Source organism: Loxodonta africana, chromosome 6, assembly GCF_030014295.1.
Source record: "Loxodonta africana isolate mLoxAfr1 chromosome 6, mLoxAfr1.hap2, whole genome shotgun sequence".
NCBI classification, from domain to species: domain Eukaryota; kingdom Metazoa; phylum Chordata; class Mammalia; order Proboscidea; family Elephantidae; genus Loxodonta; species Loxodonta africana.
This window is the reverse complement of record NC_087347.1, coordinates 23,138,857-23,161,905: the sequence shown is the minus strand read 5'-3', so window position 1 is coordinate 23,161,905 and position 23,049 is coordinate 23,138,857. Positions and strand designations below refer to the sequence as shown.

The 23,049-nt window shown below is 39.7% G+C and overlaps 1 protein-coding gene across 8 annotated transcripts in view; it reads left to right on the top strand.

Moving 5' to 3' along the window:
* The window catches only part of ACSL3 (acyl-CoA synthetase long chain family member 3), a 68,570-nt gene that overhangs the window by 22,778 nt on the left and 22,743 nt on the right, over positions 1 to 23,049 (top strand). For 5 of the 8 annotated variants that reach the window (XM_023541090.2, XM_010601656.3, XM_064286643.1 and 2 more), the window contains 2 exons: positions 12,106 to 12,519; positions 22,196 to 22,373. In XM_023541090.2, coding sequence (XP_023396858.2) covers positions 12,145 to 12,519; positions 22,196 to 22,373 — 553 coding nt within the window. In that variant the 5' untranslated portion in view covers positions 12,106 to 12,144. Of the gene's footprint in view, positions 1 to 514; positions 612 to 1,514; positions 1,660 to 1,792; positions 1,934 to 12,105; positions 12,520 to 22,195; positions 22,374 to 23,049 lie in introns of those variants that run through there. The other 3 variants (XM_023541099.2, XM_064286645.1, XM_064286644.1) reach the window with 3 other exon arrangements.

Here is a 23,049-nt window from a genome sequence, read left to right as displayed (position 1 = left end):
TTCTGTAGGTTAACTACATTGTGAAGTAGAGAGTTTCATAGACTACTTGAGGAGCCCAGTGTTTTGAATTCCAAACCTTAGAATCCAGCCTTTTCGTATCGGGAACTGCATCCTCTGACTTCTGGACCTTGGAAAGCACTATAGGAACTGAAGCGAATTCCTGTGCGTGCATGTTCGTTACGGAATTATTGGGTTGAAACAGTTTAAACTCCTTGAAAAAAATCTGGGGAAGCATTTAGATTACAGAATTTTATATTCAGTGTAATGCTATCATCAGTTTATCCAAGAGTGAACATTTTAAAAATTTCATTTCAAATAAATTTGAAGCAGACATTAACACATGGAACTGCCTATGAGTAAACTTAGGTGTTTATCCTAGCTACTATATAATGTGTTAAAGCTGTGTTATGGATTCACAGCAGGCTCATTCTTCCCGTGCGTTTTTTGATGTTCACGTGTATTGATAATAATAAGTGTCCATGATTGTAGTAATTCATATTAAAATATTTTATAGAGTTAACAAGTTGGAAGGCCATCAGAACTCATCTCTGTGGTCCAGTGTTACATGTTGGTAGCGGACGTTCCACACGTGGCAGCAGAGAGTGTTACCTGTACGTATAGCCCTGAAGCAGAGAAATTATTCAGAACATATATATATATGTATTTTCTTCATCGTGCTTCAAGTGAAAGTCTACAAATCAAGTCAGTCTCTCATACAAAAACTTACATACACCTTGCTATGTACTCTTAGCTGCTCTTCCCCTAATGGGACAGCACACCCCTCCTCTCCACCCTGTGCCCCCCGTGTCCATTCAACCCCTCTGCCCTCTCGTCTTGCCTCCAGACAGGAGTTGCCCACGTAGTCTCATGTGTCTGCATGAGTCAAGAAGCTCAATCCTCACCAGGATCATTTTCTGCCTTATCATCCAGTCCAATCCCTGTCTTGATGAGTTGGCTTATTCAGAATGTTTTTACTTGGATGTGAAAACTATCTAGATTAGAAGTTTGGAAGGAGATGTGAACTGCAGTAAGTTTGCTCTTTCCCTGGTTTTAACAGGAAAAGGTTTCTTAGAGTTAGGCCAAATATTTCTCATAGCTATTTAAGGTGGTTTCTTTTTTCCAGTGCCTTCTATTTTTAAAACCTAATCTAGTTTTTGAGCATTTACAGAAAAGCTGCAGAGGCCAGAAAATTGGGTACAGAGGAGAGGGAAAACAGCTGTTTATTTCTGGAGCTTTAATTTCGAAGCTTTTTGTTTTAGGAAAAGCTATGTAAGTGGATAAAATAATTGACAATTTATGGGAAGAAGAAAGTATTTTTTTTAAATAATTTTTATTGTGCTTTAAGTGAAAGTTTACAAATCAAGTCAGTCTCTCACACAAAAACCCATATATACCTTGCTACACACTCCCAATTACTCCCCCTAATGAGACAGCCCGCTGTCTCCCTCCACTCTCTCTTTTCATGTCCATTTCGCCAGCTTCTAACCCCCTCCACCCTCTCGTCTCCCCTCCAGGCAGGAGATGCCAACATAGTCTCAAGTGTCCACCTGATCCAGGAAGCTCACTCCTCACCAGCATCCCTCTCCAACCTGTTGTCCAGTCCAATCCATGTCTGAAGAGTTGGCTTCAAGAATGGTTCCTGTCCTGGGCCAACAGAAGGTCTGGGGGCCATGACCACTGGGGTCCTTCCAGTCTCAGTCAAGACCATTAAATCTGGTCTTACGAGAATTTGGGGTCTGCATTCCACTGCTCTCCTGCTCCTCCAAGGTTTCTCTGTTGTGTTCCCTGTCAGGGCAGTCATCGGTTGTAGCCGGGCACCATCTAATTCTTCTGGTCTCAGGATGATGTAGTCTCTGGTTCTTGTGGCCCTTTCTGTCTCTTGGGCTCATAATCGCCTTGTGTCCTTGGTGTTCTGCATTCTCCTTTGATCCAGGTGGGTTGAGACCAATTGATGCATCTTAGATGGCTACTTGCTAGCATTTAAGACCCGAGACGCCACTCTTCAAAGTGGGATCCAGAATGTTTTCTTAATAGATTTTATTATGCCAGTTGACTTAGATGTCCCCTGTAACCATGGTCCCCAGATTCCTGCCCCTGCTACGCTGGCCTTCGAAGCATTCAGTTTATTCAGGAAACTTCTTTGCTTTTGGTTTAGTCCAATTGTGCTGATCTCCCCTGCATTGTGTGCTGTCTTTTCCTTCACCTAAAGTAGTTCTTATCTACTATCTAATTAATGCCCCTCTCCTACCTTCCCTCCCTCTCGTAACCACAAAAGAATGTTTTAAAGAAAATATTTTATGTACAGAATTAAAAAAGAAAAAAATTAAGAAGTGAGGAATCGACTCGATGGCACTGGGTTTTGTGAAGATCATAGAAGTAAAAAATAAGAGACTGTTTCTGAAAAGTCAGCCATTGAAAAACCCATGGAGTAGAGTTCTACTCTGGCACATAGGGTCGCCATGAGTTGGAGCTGACTTGAAGGCAACTAGGAAAACAAAACAAAAACTGGAAAAGATGACATTTAATAAATAGTAAGCCAGTCTGTATAGGAGCCCTGGTGGCTTACTGGGCTAAGTGCTTGGCTGCTAACCAAAAGGTAGGTGGTTCAAACCCACTAGCAGCTCCACAGGAGGAAGATGTGGCAGTCTGCTTACAGCCTTGGAAACCCTGCCAAGCAGTTCTCCTGTGTCCTGTGGGGTAGCTGTGAGTCAAAATTGACGGCCAGTCTGTTTGGTTCTACAGCCCCACTTTCATCTGTTGTCACGCACACGCACGCACGCACACACTCACACACGCACACACATCTCTAGCCTTGGGTGTCTTCAGGATACAACCCTCACAGTAAGTGACTTATTTGGCAACAGTTAAGAAACTGCAAACTTCAGGTACTGAATTTCGCAGTTTTTATTTAAGCCAGGTTGAAGTAAAGTAAAAGTTCCAGACCACGATTAATTAGAAAGAGAGGCCTGGTGGTGCTGCCGAAAATCAGGCCGTGAAAACGCTGTGGGGCCCAATGGTCAAATCTGGTCATGGGAATGATGTAGGGCTGGACAATGTTTTGTTCAGTTGTGTACCAGCCTCCCGTGAATCAGCGGACCTACTTGATGGCAACTAACAACAACAACAACGTTGAATTGACTTCGGTATCTTCAGAGTCATCAGGATGTGAAAATAATCAAGATGAAAAATACTGGCACACATAGTTATGTATAAACAAAATGTAAAGTGTACCTTTATAGTACCTGTTTTGTAGTTTATACTGTGCTTTCACCTGCTTTCCTTGTTTTTGCAGTTGAGCCTGAAGCTCTGGGATGTTAAGGTATTTGCTCATGTCACAATGAGTAGATGGGAGGCCAGCATCAAACCCAGAGCTTACGGCTGTAATCCTAAAAGTAGTGAGTTTATGGAACATTTCTTATATGTAATCAAAGCAGTGTTGCAGGTAAAAACACCTTCAGTGGATCATATGAAGTATATAATTAATAAAACAAGTATCTGCTGCTTTGAAATTCTGTATACAGTAGAACTTTATATCCAAACCGTTCATACTGTACTAATAACTAGCATTTATAATGCCTTTGCATTTTTCTAAAGCCCTTTATATCTACTGCATTTCACATTTTATCCTTACTTTACCTTTGTGTAGTAGATAAATGATGACAGATATGGGGGAATTAGATACAGGGCAGTTATTTTGTATAAAAAGACCACACTTAACTACTGGTGAACCCAGGCTAAAATTACTTTGCTGATTCCATCAGATGATTGATTGTAGGGTGACCAGCTTGTCTTGTTTTCCTGGGACTTGCCTGGCTTTTTATCACTGAAAGTACCCTGAAGTCCCAGGTAAGCCAGGGTGGTTGGTCTCTGAATTCGTTGTCACATTTCATGGTGGACTTGGAGTGGATGTAGGATTGTTAGATAAAATACAAGACTCCCAATTATATTTGAATTTCAGATAGAGAATTTTTTTTTTCTATTTTTATTCTGTATCCCAAATACTGCACAGGGCATACTAATACTAAAAAATTATTTGCTGTTTATCTGAAATTCAGATTTAACGAAGCATCTTTTTTTTTTTTTTTTGGCTAAATGTGACAACCCTTAGGTAGGAACGAAGGGACATTGCAGTGTAAAAAGACCACTTGGCTGCTTTTGTTTGTGGACCTCTAGCTTCTGCACATTTATCTACTGAAGGGTGCTTCATTTGGCTGTTTCCTTGCTGCCGCACCTGACTCATGTTCTTTTAGTTGTGTGGACAGAAATATAAGAGGGCAGGACGAACAGATGACACCAGGTTTTGCCCGGGGCTTTAAAGCTGGGGTCTGTGCACACGTTGGAGTAGGTGTTTTGAAGCAGTCATTTCTCCTTTAACCTATAACCCACTGCTGCTGAGTTGATTCCAACTCATAGCAATCCTATAGGACAGAGTAGAACTGCCCCACAGGGTTTCCAAAGCTGTAATCTTTACAGAAGCAGACTGCAGTATCTTTCTCTCATGGAGTGCCCGGCAGGTTTGGACTGCCAGCCTATCGGTTAGCAGCTGAGCGTGTAACGACCGCACCACCAGGGTTCCTTACTTCTCTGTTTGGCTTGAAACTTAACCCAGATCTGAGCCTATCCATTCTTTGTTGGACCAGTCTGTAAAATATTAGCACCTTCTCATGGACCACCCATATTTAAAAATAAATATTATTATTTTTTTAATTTTTGGGCTCTGTTAAAAAATACGTACGTATTTTTGTTAGGATATTCACATGGTTACAAATCAAAAGGAATTTTCATCTTCTTCTGCAGCTATTCATTTCCCAACCATGGAGACAATCTGACTTGATTGGAGAATCTTAGAATTTTCAAAGTGGACCTTAGAAATCTTCTCATTGAGTCTTTTTTGCTTTTACTTTTAAAGTTGTTTACTCCTTAAAAGGGATAGGGCTTATAGAAAGAGATGGGTTCCTTAGGTCAGTTAAGATTTAGTGACTTAGTCTCCTTGATGGTGGCAGAGCTTGGACTAGTGTATATGTATACGTGTTGTGTGTGTGTGTTCAAACTCCCTGCTCTGTACTAAGTTGAAAAGGTATATATCTCCCTGTCTAATTTCATTCTCTTTCCTATTTGATTTTATGTCAAGGGATCCCCCTGCCCTTTAAAAAAAAAAAAAAAAAAATCTGGCTCAGACTTTACCTAGAAGCAAAATATGGAAGATGGAGTGAAAGTGTGTGTGTGTGTGTGTATATGTGTGTGTGTGTGTATAAAGATGCCTGTTGTCATTGAGTTGATTCCAGCTCATAGTGACCCTATTAGGGCAGAGGAGAACTGCCCCATAGAGTTTCCAAGGAGCGGCTGGTAGATTCCAACTACTAACCTCTCAGTCAGCAGCTGAATGCTTAACTGCTGTGCCACCAGGGATCTTGTGTATATACATACGTAACTTAAATATATATGATGAGGTTTGGGGAAGTTGTACATTTGTGGTCCAAGGAGAATACTTAAGAAAACTACTGTTCTTTCAAGTGTCATAATAAAAGAAATAAAGTTTAAAAATCACAGTGGATAACTCTGAAAGTGCGTTGGCTCTATTTAAACTTTTTCAGTTTTTAGTTTGAATTTATTAGTGGGAAAGACTTGCTAAGCCAGCCTGCCTGCATGGCTACCTTCCTTCCTTCCAGTTCATATCATTAGGGCCAAAGTTTCTTTTCTCTGGTTAGAATAAATACAAGTTTATTAGTTTTCTTAAAAAAGAAGAGGCCAAATTATTATTTCCTTATAGAACTTCCTAATTGTGAATTGAAACTTCACTTAATCCAGATGGTAATATGACTAACTCTTCTAATAATATCTCTAATTGACTTTCCTGTTCAGAATTTCTTGACTTTTTTTTTAAGTTGTGTTAACTGCATTAATGGTCTTGATTTTAGCTGTAAAGTCAGAGTTGGAAAAAAAAGATTTCGAAAGATTGTGTTAATATTTGGGGTTTTCAGCAAGGAAAAACCTTTTTTCTTTTAATAGAGGACGATCAGGAGCCATTGGTTGTATAGTACTGAAATACATAATTTGTTAAATGTTGGTATTTGTAAGAATTAAACTTCTCTACAATCAGATCTCTTCCTTTGTGGGCAGCAGGGAATACAATCAGTGAATGTTTTAAAGCCAATCTCCTGAACCAGATATGTATTTTTAAAAAAATTGTTATTTTTATTATACTTTTAGCTTTCAGGAGCACAGATGCAAACATACCCATCAGTGCCAGGGTCCCACCGCTAAAGAAACTCTGTCCTGATGACAGATCATAGTCTCTGGTTGCATTTTCCATAACAACTGTGGGAGTCTGGTTGTGGAAAGGAAATAGTTCTTTCTGCCCTTCTTGACCCTGGTTTCTTATTTCAAAAGAAATGATTTGGCTCATTCATCTGGACTTCGTGTTTCAGTAGAACGTATGTGACTGACTTACCATAACTTTTGTGGGAAGAGAATCACGAAAGCAGTGAAGGCCCCCCACTTTCTTCATCTTTTTTTTTTGCTAGCAATAAAGCGTTAGCCATAGAGTTTATTTAGAGAGTGTGGAAGAGTTGAAAAGTTTGGATAGGCTTTGAAGTTAGACATATGTAGTTTAAATTCTGCCCCTCCATTAGCTGTAAGTGCCTTTGGGCATGATCTGTTTGAAATTGGGTTTTTGTGATAATTAAATGAGACAATATAAAAAGCTCCCTGCACAGTGCTTGCATGGTTGGTTCTCAGAATTGTTTCCCATGTATTGCAAGCTTGGTGAAATGTTGTAGGCATATTTCATGCTAGCAAGTGCAGATTTCTTAATACCCATCATCATGCAAATCACTTCTTATATTTCATCAGAAATAAAATGCTATGTGTTGTTGTTAGGTGCCATCGAGTCAGTTCTGACTCATAGTGCCCCTAAGTACAACAGAACGAAATGCTGCCCACTCCTGTGCCATCCTCACAATTGTTGCTGTGATCGAGCCCATTGTTGGAGCCACTGTGTCAGCCCATCTTCTTGAGGGTCTTTCTCTTTTTTCCTGATCCTCCATTTTACCAAGCATGATGTCCTTCTCCAGGGACGGCTCCCTCCTGATAATATGTCCAAAGTACATGAGACAAAGTCTCGCCATCCATGTTTCTAAGGAGCATTCTGGCTGTGCTTCTTCTAAGACAGATTTGTTTGTTCTTTTAGCAGTCCATTGTGTGTTCAGTGTTCTTCGCCAGCACCGTAATTCAAAGCTATCAGTTCTTCTTCGGTCTTCCTTATTCATTGTACAGCTTTTTGCATGCATGTGAAGCGATTGAAAATACCATGGCTTGGGTCAGGCACACCTTAGTCCTCAAAGTGACGTGTGTGTGTGTGTGTGTATGTGTGTATATATATATATGGAGCCCTGGTGGTGTAGTGGTTAAAAGCTCCGCTGCTAACCAAAACGTTGGCTGTTCGAATCTACCAGCTGCTCCTTGGAAATCTTTTTGGGTAGTTCTGTGTCTTGTGGGTCCCTTTGAGTCAGAATTGACTCGATGGCAATGAGTGTGGTTTGGTTTTTACTTATATATATATATTTGCTGATATGAACATTTATATAGTATTGATGCATGTTTGGGTGTTGTAGGCTGAAACGAAAACACAGGAGGAGCTCACATTGGGTGGTGGTCAGTATTAACCAAGAAATGGTCTGTGCGGTATCGGAATACTCCCCTGGAGCCCTTTCTCCCCATAGCTCTTCTCTCCTGGCACACTCCCTCTGCTGCCAGTGAGTCAGTGGGAGCATTCCCAAGTGTTTGGGTTCTTTCCCACCTCTGGAATTTGAGCTTTAGGTTGCCTTTTCAGGATTAGGGTAGGTGAGCGGGGCATAAAAAGAGCCACTGTATTAGGGTGTAACTATAATGGTTTATTGACCTCTTCCCTCCTATGGACACTGAGAAGTGTCTTAGATTCTGAGGGTGACTCCCTATTTTTGTTGTTCACTCCACCAAGTCTGGAAATTAATTTTGGATTGAGCTACTATGCTGATATTCAGTGAAGCTCAGAGGTTCTTGAAATATCTGCCTGTAGATAGCTGCAACCAGACTTAAGCAGGTAGAGGCATTTGCTATATTACGAACATTATCCCTGTGGCAGCCTCCTGCCTCCTCCCCCCATAAGTTCAGGCGTTTACCACATTGTTTTCTGTTACTAAAAACATGTGTTAGGAGCATTTTGTCTGAGGATTTGTAACCTTGTTAAAATTTTCTGCACTTAAAGAAAAATGGGCAGTTAACAAAAAATTACAATATTAATAATACTCTTTAGTAACATTTTAAAAGATAAATTCTTATTTTAACTTCAGAATTTCATATACCCTGACGGCAGTTTTGGAAGTGTTTTGTTTGAGGGTGGTTTTGTAGGTGGACATTAATATTTGTTATTTTATGTACTGTTATTTCCAAAACCCCAAGCTCTGTCTTCAGTTTTTTTTTTTTTTAAACATTTTATTGTAGTTCGTGTGAAAGTTTACAGGGCAAATTAGTTTCCCATTAAACAATTTATATACATTTTGTTTGGTGACAATAGTTGCAGTCCCCTCAATGGGATAGCATTCTACCCACTTCTTCCCTGGGTTCCTTGTTTCTATTTGCCCATCTTTCTTGCCCCTTCCTGCCTTTTGAGCTTTGTTTTTGGGCAAATGCTGCCCTTTTGGTCTCATTAGGTTGGTGTTCTGAGGACCATGTTGCTCATAGGTGTTATTGGCCTGTCTGTTGTTTGGCTGAAAGGTGATCTCTGGGAGTGAGTTCAGTAAATTGACTCCACTGTAACAGTTTTTTCTTTTTTTTAAGGGCCTTAGTCTTGGGGATTGCACCTGTCTTTGTCAGACCAGTAAGTCTGGTCTTTTAATCAATTTGAATTTTGTTCTACATTTTTCTCCCACTTCGTCCAGGACCTTTGATTGTAATTCTGATCAGAGCAGTTGGTAGTGGTAGCTGGGCACCATCTAATTTTTCTGGTCTCAGCTAGTGGAGGCAGTGGTTTGTATGGTCCGTTAGTCTTTTTGACTAATTGTTTCCTTGAGTCTTTGATTTTCTTCACTCTTCTTTGCTGCAGACGGGAAGAGTTCTGTTTTAGATGGCCCTCGCAAGCTTCTAAGACCCCAGTCGCTGCTCCACAGAGTAGGATATAGAACATTGTCTTTATGGACTATGTTAGGCCAGTTGACCTAGATATCCCCCAAGACTATGGACCTAAGCCCTCAAGCCCAGTGGCTCAGTCCCTCAAGGTGTTTGGTTATTACTCAGAAGTTTTCCTAACTTGACTCCCGCTCCCACCCCAGTGTTCTTTACTGTGTATGTGGATGTATTTGCAGCGTATTTGCACGTACAAATAGTATGTAGAGATATCCTCTGCCAGACCGATATACGCTTGTCGGCTACTCCCATATGCCATCCCACACCTGTTCAGCTTACATATCTACTTATGTATCCACTTGTAAATTATTTGTTACTACTGTTACTGCAGGATTGTGTATGTAATGGTCTCTACCATTGTTGCCTTTTACTCTTGGATTTGCCTTGGTCATGTGCTAACCTTCCCCTTATTGTGTATTGCCTTTCCATTCACCCAAGTTAACACATGTCTGCTATCTAGTTAGTGACCTTCCCTCCCTTCCAGTCCCATCAGTGGTAACCATCAAAGAGTGTTTCTTTCTGTGTGTAAACCTTTTCATGAGTTTTTATAATAGTGGTGTAATACAGTATTTGTCCTTTTGTGATTGACGTATTTCGCTCAACATAATGCCTTCCAGGCTCTTGGTGTTGTGAGATGTTTCGTGGATTGTCATTATTCTTTAATGTTGGGCCGCATTTCAGTGTCTTTAGTTTTCTGACAGTGACAGTCATCCTGTTTGCTCCCCTCCCCTGCTCTCTCCAACTCTCTCATGTCCTTCCTCTCAATAGAAGCTCCACTGGAGAACATCTCCTCTAAACTCCCTTGTTATGATGTAAAACAGCTGTTAACTAAAGTGGTAGAAGATGTGAATAATTTTTTATGACATAATGCAGTTGACTATGTAGATTTAAAAACATATCAAATGAACAGCTGTTTACAATCACAATTTCATATTTTAAGATTTCATTCAGTGTTTGCCATGAATCATATAAATGATGATGAGTTATTTTCTTATGATGTTGTTAAACTTGATGTGGGAGTTACTATATTCTTCATGGTGAAAAAAAAATTAATGTACTTTGGTTATATCTGCATTTAAATATTTAGAGGTAATTGTTTACACACCTTGACTTGTCCATACTTCTTTCTATTGTCAGACATAAAGTCATATGTGCCTATATATATGTCTTTTTTAGAATTAGCAATGTATCATGGAAGTCCTTCCAGATCAGTGCATGGATATGTAAGTAGTTTCTAGTGGTGTATAATAGTCCACACTACGGACATAGTTCTTCGGCCATTCTTTGATTGGTGGGTCTTTAGATCATTTTCATTTTTTTGCCACTGAAGCAGTGCTCCAGTATCCCCTGAAAGGTTTGCCTTCAGACTATGCCCACCTTCTCCCCCTATTTCTTAAATGTTTGAACGACTGCTCCTTGTGACTCTCCAGTACTAATCTTGTCATGATGGGTGGTTTCAATATCACAGCCTGTTTCTTGACCTCCTACCCTTAAGTGATCTCATACTCCAGCCTGCTTTTGCTTCCGCTTCTCTGTGACCATAGCCTACACCTTGACATGAACAATAAGTACATGCCCTCCATAATCTGTTTCAAGCATTTTACACAGACCAGCACTTCATATTTCCAGCTCACTAGTTTTTATAACGTCAGCTTCAAACGCAGAATCTAATTCTAGTGATTCGATCTCCTTTTCAGGAGTCTTTGGTGGTACATCTGTTTAACACTGTCAGCTGCTAACTCGAAGGTTGGAGGTTTGAGTCTACCCAGAAGCACCTTGGGAGGAAGTCCCGGTGATCTACTTCTGAAAAATTAGCCGTTGACAACCCTGTGGAGCGCTGTTCTGTTCTGACACACGTGGGGAATTGACTCGACCTGCAACTGTTTTTTTTTTTTTTTTAATTTTCCTTTTAAGTCTCTTTATAATATCACTAGCTGGAGCCCCCCCCATATAACAGAGCTTTTGGCTTTGCCCCTGCCCCCGCAAAAAACAAACCAAAGCCGTTGCCGTTGAGTTGATTCCGACTCATAGTGACCTTGTAGGACAGTAAAACTGCCTCATGAAGTTTCCAAGGAGTGCTGGTGGATTTGAACTACCAACTTTGTGATTAGCAGCCAAGCTCTTAACCACTGCGCCACCAGGGCTTCAGTCACCCTTTGTTTCTCTTACCCCTCTGTATTTTTCCTCATGACATTTATCGCTACCTGGTGATAATTATATACTCACTCATACATGTTTTTTTTTTTTTTCCCCCTCTCCCAGTGAATTTGTAGATTCCATGAGAACAGGGACTTAGGCGGTTATATTCCCAGTGCTTAGAATAGTCTCTGGTGCAAAGTAGATGCTGAGGAAATCTGATGAATGCAGAGTATCAAATGACTAAAGTTTGCTGCCTTCTTGCCTTAAAATTTAACCTGCTTAATATTTAGTTCAACTATGGGAAATGGATTTCATGTTGTCTGACATCTCCAGTTGCTTGTTGGTGCCTAGAGTGAGACTGGGGCTTAATGGGAAAGCGTGCCTTGATTACTGAGCTATGGCTGCCAGGCCTTGAGAGAGGAGAATGTGGTAAATATGCAAAATACTTGCCATTCCTAATGCAACAAGGCCCTAAAGGACAGGAAATGGGTACACTTTTGGCCTCCATTCTTTTGTAGCTGTGGCTTGCTCTCGCCTTGCCACTGGAAATGTTTGTGGATGCTTGGGATTAGGTTGGAAAGGCTTTCCGTTTACAGTATGACATAGAAACTATTAATTCTCTGGTTAATAAGCATGGCACAAATGAGTCTCTTAGAAATGTCAGTATCTGACAGGACATTGTAGGGCGCCAGTATATTAGTTGGTGCTCCATTGAAAAGTAATCTTCATTTGCTTATCTAATATGGAACATTTTTCTTTAATTAAAAATGATTTTAAACCTGTCTTTCTTTTTCTTCCTTCTAGATTCTTGCTGAAATCTGTTGGTTCAACTTTTTGAGCACTATGAATAACCACGTGTCTTCAAAACCATCCACAATGAAGCTAAAGCAGACCATGAGCCCCATCCTTTTGTATTTCATACAGTTTATAATATCACTTTATACTATTTTAACATATATTCCATTTTATTTTTTGTCTGAGTCAAGACAAAAATCAAACCAAATTAAAGCAAAGCCTGTAAATTCAAAACCAGAGTCTGCATACAGATCTGTGAACAGTTTGGATGGCTTGGCTTCAGTATTATACCCTGGTTGCGATACACTAGATAAAGTGTTTGCATATGCAAAAAACAAATTCAAGGAGAAGAGGCTTTTGGGAACACGTGAAATTTTAAATGAAGAAGATGAAGTGCAACCAAATGGAAAAATTTTTAAAAAGGTAAGTTGACCTTTAATTGCCTTTGAATAAAATGTACTCTTAACAAATGGTTCTGAGGGACAAGCACAGGCTGCAGCTTCTGGAATTTGCTGATGTTGCAGGAGAAGCAGGGGAGGAAGGAGATTAGACCGTGCTTGAGTCCCTTTCCATATGTACCTGCACTCACTTGTTCTGAATTTTCAGAAAGAAGGACCCCTGCTAGTGCAGCACACTTCTGAACCTGGGTGTCATCCAGGGCTTGGAGTAGAATGGCTAGTTCAGTATGAAGCCATCCTCTCTTGTAGTTCCAGAAGCCCCTGTGTGCTTGAGATGCTCCAGGTTTTGTGATAGACCTGCTGTCCCTGATTTGAATGTGGGTCGTAGTGGGTGCCTGATGTCTTTGTGCTTTGGGTGTGGCAATTGCATGGATTTTAAAAATTTCTTTCCACATGTATAGAAGAACCTGCCATTGTTAATCTGAAACTGGTGATAAGAAATCTATTAGAGCCTGGGCTCTAGACCAAAACTGGGGTTTGAATCTTGGTTTTAATCTTGGCTTTAACTAGCTGTGTGCCCTTAGAGAAATGTTAATAAATTTGTCTTAGTTTCTTTTTCTATAATATGGAGTTTGATATTTATTAGCATTTATTGTGAGCTGGTTGTTTTAAGAGCTTTACATATATTAACTTATTTAAAACTTAAAATGAAGGAGCCCTGGTAGTACAGTTGTTAAGCACTTGGCTGCTAACTGAAAGGTCTGCGGTTTGAACCTACCAGCTGCTCCGTGGGAGGAAGATGTGACAGTCTGCTTCTGTAAAGATTATAGCCTTAGAAACCATTTGGGGCAGTTCTATACTGTCCTCTAGGGTTGCTATGAGTCGGAATTGACTTGACTACAACGGGTCACTTAAAATACCATATGAGTTTCTGTTACTCACAGGGGTATTGTAAATCTGTTACTCCTAGAAACTCATAGGGTTATTGCTTCGCAGATGATAACATAGAGGCACAGATAGGTACCTTACTCAAGGACATTACAGCTAGAAGCGGTGAAGCTGGGACTAGAATCCAGGCCTTCTGGCTCCAGAGCCCTTATTTCTCAAGTCACAGTAGCTCAGGGGGTTGTTAGGATTAACTCAAAGTTTGTGTGTGTTTTTAATATACATATGTCGTTGTTGTGTGCCATCGAGTCGATTCCGACTCATAGCGACCCTATAGGATGGGGTAGAACTGCCCCGTAGGGTTTCCAAGGAGTGACTGGTAGATGGAAACTGCTGACCTTTTGGTTAGCAGCCTGAGCTCTTAGCCGCTTTGCCACCAGGGCTCCGGTATACGTACAAAATGTGCTTATAACTCTTTGTGGCATGTAGTGTAAATGCTGTAGCTTTTATTACTGTATTACTGTTATCATGGGAATTCACTGGGGAAAATTACAGTAGTGACTACAAAGACCATAGAGCAGTGCAGCACCATGAAGGATGAGTGTAGAAATGGGACGAAAATGTTCTTTATGAACGGGGCACATGCCTTTCTTATAAGCAGCTCTTGAAGATCTGGTAGGTAAAAATTGAAAATAGCGTCTGTGTACAGGCAGTAAGATTATCTGTTGTTGTTTGATAATTTGGTTAGGTTGTAGGGTTAATCCCTGTGCAGGCCAGGTTGTTTTCTCTCATCCTCCTTTTCCAACTATATCCTACCCCAACTTTGTTTTTTTTAATCAGTCATGAAGGAGCTCTTAGATCTTGGAGAATCCAAATTCGAGCACCCAAGTCTGGGATGAAAAACTCAGAGCGCCTCCTGTTACTGGAAGGCCCGGGGGTTGATGCTGAGTCTGTTTACTGGCCCATTAACCTTGCCACTTAAACATGTAAATTCCATTCCCCGTTTTCCTCTAAACATAATGGCGATGGTAAGCAACTTAATGTCACTGTCTCCAGGAAAGTAAAAACATTGTTCTGATTTTGAATAAGAGAGTCTGTAAACATTTCTCATGTTGAAATAGAGTGATCTCATGTTTTGTTTTGCCTGGAACAGTCCTGATTTATGCCTGTTCTGACATAATTATTAATAATCCTCCCTTACAATCTCAAAAGTGCCTTGATTTAGATAAATTATATGGGCACCTTTTACCCCATTATCATTGGAATTCAGTGGGAAAAATTATATTAGTGACTACAAAGACATCATGAAGTAGTTCACCACGGAAGGAGAGTGAATACAGAAGTGTTATGAAAATGCTGTTTCTGGACTGGACACGTGGTTTTCTTATAAGCCGTCCTTGAAGCTCCAGTAGGTACTTTTACTGACGATGTTTTGATTCACTTAAATGAATTTTTTCTACTACACTGACTTAACAGCTGGCTGGAGTTAATAGGACATTTTAAGAAACTGAGATTAGGTAGTTAAGCATGTTTGATTATTCTCTAGTTCATAGATGATAATTTGCCAAACATTTTATCAAAACGAAATTAACTTGTATGGTTATTAGTTGATACTTTTTAAAGCATACCATTCTTGAGTCTGTTTATGAGAACAGAGTCTAGTTACATTTTCATGTGCTGAATATTTCCACTCTTCTGTCTTCTCTAGTCTTCTAGTCTTCTGTTGAAAGATAGTCATTTTTGTGTTTTGATCTAATATCTGTTTGAATTCAGAGGTTGGGTTCTTTCACTTTTAGTGCGATCATAGATAATAGAAGTCCTATTGTAGAAAGGCTTTTCTCCACCATCCCTCTCATGTTATATACATTTTATGGGACAACACTGTCTTTCAGTCATTATTCAATATGGTGGTAATATATAACGAATAATGTCGTTATTCAGTACTTGCAGCAGCAAACTGGTTCCTAGGTATGAAAAAGGAGAAACATGTGTAGGGAATATGGAATTCCTTCTTCATTAAGTATCACTGTAATTAGGACAAAATAAAATTCTAGGGCTACCATAGTTGTCTAAATTTGGCAGATAACACCATTAGAATGGACACAAGGAAAAGGTGCGTGTATCTGTGTTATTGGCTCTTAATATCCTGTCTTGGCCATGGTGCCTTTGCAGTCATTGTTTATTCAACCAAACAGGAAAGCTTTGAACCCATTTAGGAAAGGTAAAAAGTGAGAAAAACTACTTTTAGTCAGTGATTTATTCTGTCTATAGTACATTTCTGTGAGGTTTTGTTCAGCATGGGGAATTTCTGGACTTCAATATGCCAGAAGGGCCACCTACCAGAATTGGCATTTGTGGCTGGTCACATTCTGTTCTGAAGGTTTTCTGTACTCTCACCTAGGAAACCTACCTTTCTTGTCTCAAATAAAGACCGTTGGGAAAGTAAAATTGACTTTCAGGCTTCATGTGTCACAAGTGAAGTGAATGAATTTTCTGTTAGCCTTACTCAAGAAGATGGTGTGCAGTACTACTGGTTAGCTGAGTTTTTAGTTTCTGTCGGTCCTGTTTTGCAACTGTGGCAGTGGTCTGCAGACTGGCCGGTGGGTATCTCAAACGCCTGTAAAACAGGCTAGGCTTCCCCCACGCCACCCGCCTTGGTTTCTTTTGACACCCATGGTATTGCAATAGGAGCAGCATCTACTCTGATAAGCCAAAAAAAAAAAAACAAACAAAAAAAACACCCAAACCCATTGCTGTCAATTCTGACTCAGTGACCCTGTAGCACAGAGTCTGCTGTGATATATTGAAAAGGGGGCCTTCGCATAGTGACCATAGATGGTATGAGTATGAGTGGAGTTGCCTAGGCAGTGCGGCATCTGCCAGTAGTGGCAACTGGCAGCCGAGAGCTCAGAAGGGAGGTCATAAGACATGTTTGTAATGAAGTGTATCTTAATAGTTTCCCTTTTGAAGATAATCTTTAATTGAAAAAGAAAGCTAATGATGGTACAATATCTAAGTGACCTCCCTGTTTTGGGGGGCAGGCCTTTCCACCATAAACCCAAATTATTGGATTAACTCCAGAATGTGTCTGATATGGTTGAAACAAAGACTCCCAAACCTCTTATCCTCAAAGTCTATTTTGAGCTCCCAAGGGAGGCTAAGAGGAAGAAAAGGCAGTAATGATGATTCTGTCCTAACTATGGCAGAGATGGCATGGCAACCAGCTTCGCTGAGACAAGCCTCTTTGGGGGCGCAGATAGAAAAACAAAAGGCAAAGAAGCAGAGGCTGCTGTGTCCTGTGGCTTGCCAAGCCTTTTCAGGACTATTTTCCAATCAATTATGTTTTGTATGATTTTATAAAATTTAGAATTAGGTGTTCGAAGTGTGTTTCAGTGTCACCTGATCGCAGCCTTACCAGCAGCAAGTCCTGTCTTCTTGAAATGAAGAACAGTGAAATGACTAGTTCCTAGGACATCTTTAAACTGTATGTACCTGAAATAGAACAAAGTCGCAAAGACCAAAAAAACTTTTACAGTGAAACACAGAAAAGGGCACAGGCCTGGCTCAAACATTTTTTGTGAACTAACGACTGGAAACCATTTTAATGTTTTTCCTGACATTTTTATACACGTTAGAAGAGAATAAAAGGGATTACGTAATCATAGTGCTCAGGGAGAGAAGATTTCACTGTGACATTTCTTCTAGATTGATCCAAAAAGATAATAGAACTACTTATTTTTGTCCTTGTTGAGTTAACTTACCTTTCTTTTCCTCTTCCTAATGCCTAGTCTGTGTTAATTCTTGCCCCGTAATCACGTTTGTATTATTTGCATATTTGTGTGGTATTTGTTTTCTGACTTACTAGGACATTTACATCAAATGGTCCATCTCTTGGCCAGGGTATATGGTTTGGTAATTATTTCCAACTACCACTCTTTTGCTTTTCCTTTCCAAACTTGTTCTTCTCCCTGCTACCCCATATTTGTTAAAGACACTACCATGCACCAGATTGCTCAAGCCAAAAAACTGTGAGTCATCTCTGATTTACTTCTCTTACAGTCCCTTCCACCCCACAGACTCCAGTGGCTTCTACAGGCTTTCCCGCTTCCACTCCTGCCTCTGCTATGATCCCACCTGCATACAGCAGCTAGAATGATCTTTTACGATTGTTAACCAGGCGGTCTTACTCCCTCTGCTTAGTAAGGTCTCAGTTCTCTTCCACAGTGCAGTTGAAGCATTGTGATACCTATTTAGACCTTGGAGTGAATCTGCCTTGGGTCATATATACTATCTAAGTCCTGTAACTGCGATTTTGAGCAAGTTATAGTTACACTGTCTATGTGTTAGTATTATCTGTAAGATGGGAATAATAATAGTAACTATCTCTTAGAGTTTCGTGAGGGTGTAATAAGTTAATACTATAGTAAAGGTTAACTGCCCTTGTTATTATCATCATCACAAATATTGCCAACCGTCCAGATCTCTCGAGTATTTCCACTTTTTTTGGCTCCCTCACAATACTTTGTTTATAATGGTGATCATCAATTGAAAGGAGGTGAAATGAAGTCAGGGGTACTTTTGAAATACTTCTCTCTCAGATAGCAAAAGTAAAAGTCTTAGTGCTTAAAGAGATTAAACTCTTGGTTACCTGGAAGTTTGGTCTTTATTGAACTATCTCATCCTTCAGAGTTCTGAATGGTCAAGTTTTTGCAGTGCTTTTGTTTTAGAATATGTTTTATATGTTATCTCCATTTCATTTTTACAGTTTTCTTGAGCTAAGAGATCAGCAGCAGCATTAAAGCAACTAATTTCTTACGTTCCTGAACAAACTAAATTATAAGGTGCCTGTGTCTCAGGAAGTTATAGTCTGAGTGATAGCACTGATATTTACACATGTGTATGTCACATTGGAAACCCTGGTGGCATAGTGGTTAAGAGCTACGGCTGCTAACCAAAAGGTCAGCAGTTCGAATCCACCAGGCGCTACTTGGAAACCCTGTGGGGCAGTTGTACTCTGTCCTATAGGGTTGCTATGAGTCAGAATCGACTCGACGGAAACAGGCAACGGGTATGTCACATCTGTCATAAGATAAGAATATAGCTAACTAAAGCTAAGAGAGGAATGACCTTAGGACCATCTTAACCCTCTCCTTAATTGACACATGAGGGAATGCTCGAAGACTACAGATAGTCTCATTCATAGCCACACTAGCCTTTTGTTTTCTTAACTCCCAGTCTGTGAAAACAGAACATACTTGTGTCACATGAGTAAAGGGTAAGAATAAATATTTATGAGGTGGTAGGCAAAGGATATGTATGACTAGATGAAAATTAGGACAAAAGTAGCATGGGCCATGGGAGTTAAATAAATTCATGGATTTTTTTTTTAACCGATCTTTTTTAAAATTAGGCTGCAATGGGGTCGCTGAGTCAGAGTTGATGGCAACAGGTCAGGTTTTTTTGTTTGTTTGGTTTTTAGAGAAGAGGTTAGATGACTCCTTCAAGGTCTAGAGTGAATCGAAGTAGTGTTTAATTACACCATTCACCCCCCACATTTAGCAAATAAATGCCAAGTCCCTTCTTTGTGCCAGACATGGTTCTAGACCCTAGGAAGACAATATGACCAACACACCTAGGTTATTCTTCTCATGGAACGTATATTTCCATGAAATATTTGTATCCCAATAGCTAAAGTGTAGAAGGAGGAGGGACAATAAATATAACAATAAGTTAACAGATAAAGTAAGTACTATGAAGAAATAAAGCAGATTGTTGGTTAGGGGAAGCCTGTCTGAGTAGGTTATGGTTAAGCTGAGTGAGGCCTGAATGACAACAGAAGCTAACTTTGCAAAGATGTGGGTAAAGAGCCTTCTAAGTAGTAGGACAGGATTGTGCAGTGGCTCTAAGACAGGAATGAGCCCACCTGTTATGGCACCTAGGGCACCTTATTTAAGAGGGCATTTAGACCCTGAGAGTGAGTGAGTGCCTCATTAAAATGTGCCCTCAGCCTCATTTGATTGCCTGCCCTGGCCCAGTCTGTTTGAAGAACAGAAAGGATAAAGTGAGCCAAGGGAAGAGGGTTTGAGGTAGGCACAGGGTGTTTGGACTCCATTCCTAGTGGAAACACATTGCAAAGTATTAAGCACTGTTTTGTTTTGTTTTTTTTAAATCACAGCTGTAAGAAGAATGGTTTATAGGGTGACAAGAATGGAAGGTTGACCAGTCAGCATGCATTAATTCAATGGAGAGATGGACTAGGGTGATAGGAGTGGAGGTGGAAAGAAATGGCTGAATTTGGGGTTTATTTTGTAGAAAAAGTTGATAGAACTTGCTGATGGATTTAGAAATAATTTGCAAAGATAAACATATTGGAGAATAATACTTGAGTTTTGAGCTAGTTTGGAGATGGTGTTACCTTTTACTTCTTGAATGGCTGGGAGAGGAGAATGGGGAGAGGGCAGGTGAATTAAGAGTGTTTTGTTTTAGAACACACCAAGTTTATGTAGACTTTTAGTTGTGCAGCCAAGTAAAAAAGAAAGTGGTTATCCAGATGGAGGTGGTCAGGGTTGGAGATAGAAATTTGAGAAGTTCTTTGAAGCAAAGTCCTTGAGAAGTTGACTTTTGTCATGGACACCTCAACCATTGTAACATAAGGAACCACAAAGAGTATAGGTAGAGTTGTATTATGTAAGTTATTAAACTCGGCTGTAGGAAGATAAGGGAGTTGCTGTTTAATTTCTCAGTGAAGTATGAGATAGTATTGTCACCTGGGATGGGAAGAGGAGGGCAGAGGATGTTTGAATAGAAAGATTTCAAATAACTTTTTTTCGAGGGTGAAAAAAAATGAATATACTAGGCAAGCATAATAGATATTAGACCTGTGATCCTGATTTAATAAGGCTGGGAGTTTTTCTTCAGTAGTGTTTTAGCAGTATAGACAGGGAATAAAGAAATAGTTGAGTTTAATTGTGGGCTGGGATTCCCATAGGGACGCAGTTGGGATTAGGAAGACGTTTTTGCCTGCGCAGGTCAGATAAGATTATTGGGTAGGTGAGGTCTTCCGTATGTAATCTTTAAGGGAAAGGTAACTACTGGAAGCTCAGTGGCTTAAAGAATTAAGATAATGAAATTGAGACTTTGGTTTATATTTTGTTTTGTTTTCGTATGTAAGAGGAAACCTTACACTTAAATTAAGCACATGATTTCTTTGCCACATGGTGGCAGTATCACATGAGTTGATGTATTTGGATTATATATCTCATGCCTTTTCAGAATACGCACATGCTTTGAGATTTATAAAGCTCATCATTTAAATTCTAGAATCGAGAAGGGAGCTCATGCTTATCTTTGCAATGTAGAATTCTTAATAATTTGTCATCTGGTTCCTACATGTTTCAGGCCAATTCTCACCTGTCTTCTCACCCCCAGACAGCTCCTTTTGAAGTCATTAGAGCTCCCCGTGATGAGCATTTCATGGGGGCGCAGAGCAGGGCGAGACTTTGGGACCCCGAATGTTAACCGAGCATCATCATAAACACAGTTGTCTTATCCATCAAAGTTAAGAATTTACTGAAGTCCATTATTGAAAAAGACACTAGAGGGCAGCATTTATCCTTTTTCTATTTTTGTCTGTCATTCAACCCCTTACTTATTCTTAGAAATCTCTTAAATATTGTTTGAAAATGAAGTTGGTCAGGTGGATTTAAGGTATGTGAGACATATATAACACAGCCATGTTTGTGAGCTATCTGTCTGTTTTTGCAGTGAGAGGAGTTTTTTTATCCGGTCTGTATGTAATTTAGGGTTTATGGTCTGATCTAAGTTGGAGAAAAACCCTAAGGACAAAGTATCTTTAAAAAGGGGTTATGACTAATGCAAGGAGACCTGGTGGCATAGTAGTTAACACTTGGCTGCTAACCGAAAGGTTGACAGTTCAAACCCACCAGCTGCTCCTTGAGAGAAACATATGGTGGTCTGTTTACGTAAAGATTACAGCCTTGGAAACCCTACGGGGCAGTTCTGCATTGTCTAGGGTCTCTATGAGTCGGCATCACAACGTTGGATGGCAGTGGGTGAGTTGGATGGTAGCAGTGATGTGATGACTAATGCAAAGTTCATGTTACCTGCTCTTCTGATAAACACAAATAAAATATTAAAAGATCAAGGGTACCAGTGAGCATTTAATTTAAGTCTTCAACAGAGGGACTTTGATGAATAATGTAACTAGCCCCAATCTGGTTGAGTAAATAGAGACTCGTTTATTTTGCTTATCCAGAATTAGAGACAATTCAAATTGAGCAGTGATTTATTTCTTAACTTGGATAGGACCGTTTTCTGTTTGTGGATCATATTGTACCATGTGATATTGAAATTAGGAATTCATAAGTAGAGGGGAAGTAAAATTTTGGTATCAGTTATACATGTTAGTGGACTAAGTTTTCAGTTAACACCTAAATCACCTAAGTAACTGGAATCTGTAAGTAAATTTTAGTGTATGACCATTTGGCCAAGAAGTTGACGTTTATGATTCTATCAAACCCTAAATATTTTGGCGAAAAAAATAAAATACAACACCCCCCCCGCCCCGAAAACCCTTACACTTAAAGATTTAGCATAAGATTTGAATTGTAGAAGCTGTCACAAAATAGTTGATTTTAAAAATTAAAATAGATTTTTTATTTGAAATTCATTTTCTAGCTTTTTGTTAGGAAAAATTAATTATCTGCAAACATAAAATTTGGAACACATCCTGCCTGGTTTCTCTCTGTAAATTAATGTATTATATTAAAAGCTATTTGTATTTTTTGTTTTATCAGGTTATTCTTGGACAGTATAATTGGCTCTCCTATGAAGATGTCTTCGTTCAAGCCTTTAATTTTGGAAATGGCTTACAGATGTTGGGTCAGAAACCAAAGACCAACATTGCTATCTTCTGTGAGACCAGGGCTGAGTGGATGATTGCTGCACAAGCGTGTTTTATGTATAATTTTCAGCGTAAGTAGACTTTTTTATCTTCTGCAAGAGTGGACTTAACCGTTCGGTGACCCAATTATTTTTTCCTTTGAATTTTTTGTTGATAGCATGTGTTGTCACTAATGGAAGGCATGCTGATTAAAGACCAATTTGGAATTTTTGTTATAAGTTATGGATTTTGATATCCATTATCTGGTATCACATATGTCCCAGCAGACACTGTGAGACCCATTGTCTGGGATCACATATGTCCCAGTAGACACCAGGATGTAGTAAATCCTACTGTTAACGAGTAAGAAAATCTTATTCATCAGTAAGAATCACCTATAGGAGCTCGAGTCTCTTGAAAAGTACCACTGCAGCGCATTATCCCTTACTGGAAAGGCATTATTTACTATTCAGAAACTAGAAAAGAAGGGAGTCAGTAACACCTGGAAACGGTGAATGGCATAAAGGAGAAAATGGCCACTGTGACTGAACGAACACTAGCAATAGCTTATTCTCAAAATAAGTACATTCTCACCAAAACATAGTAACTGGAAAGCATAATGAGGAGGCTTATCTCACAGAAATAAAGCAAGCCTGTCAAAAATTTAGAAGAGTCACACATTCGGAAGGTGTCATCTAAGGCAATGCTCTCTATCTACACAAAAATGAGGCTCCCACTCAGAATTTTGGAGTTGGCAGGCATTTCAAA